At 36.1% G+C, this 327-nt stretch overlaps 1 protein-coding gene across 1 annotated transcript in view; it reads right to left on the bottom strand.

Moving 5' to 3' along the window:
* The window catches only part of LOC119582375 (amino acid transporter AVT1D-like), a 47,677-nt gene that overhangs the window by 41,180 nt on the left and 6,170 nt on the right, over window positions 1-327 (bottom strand). Inside the window, exon 3 of the mRNA XM_037930589.1 lies at window positions 23-227. Within this exon, the coding sequence (XP_037786517.1) occupies window positions 23-227 (205 nt within the window). The remainder of the gene's footprint in view (window positions 1-22; window positions 228-327) is intronic.

The raw sequence follows: 327 nt of genomic DNA, 5'->3' as shown, positions 1-327 counted from the left end.
TGATCTTTATAGGAATACATACTTCCGTCCTTCGGCTGATCTGTATAGTTGCTCCAGGAGAACCTCTATGATAAAGAGAATATAAGAAAGCACATGGCAGAAATGATCGCAAATTCTTCTGAGGAGCTTAGGAGACGTATAAAAATCGATTAAATTCAGTAAATAGTATATTTCAACTTCTTGATAGCCTTCATCAGAGTCAGGTGTGAGAAGCCCTCGATCACACACTAAAAATAGTAATAGACCAAACTGTATACCTTAATGCATGCTTGAAGAGACGAAAACCGAATTACATAAGAATCACTTTACAAAAATCAACTTCACCAT

Source organism: Penaeus monodon, chromosome 15, assembly GCF_015228065.2.
Source record: "Penaeus monodon isolate SGIC_2016 chromosome 15, NSTDA_Pmon_1, whole genome shotgun sequence".
Lineage (NCBI taxonomy): Eukaryota > Metazoa > Arthropoda > Malacostraca > Decapoda > Penaeidae > Penaeus > Penaeus monodon.
Note: the sequence above shows the minus strand (reverse complement) of the source record. Positions and strands in the feature narration are given on the sequence as shown.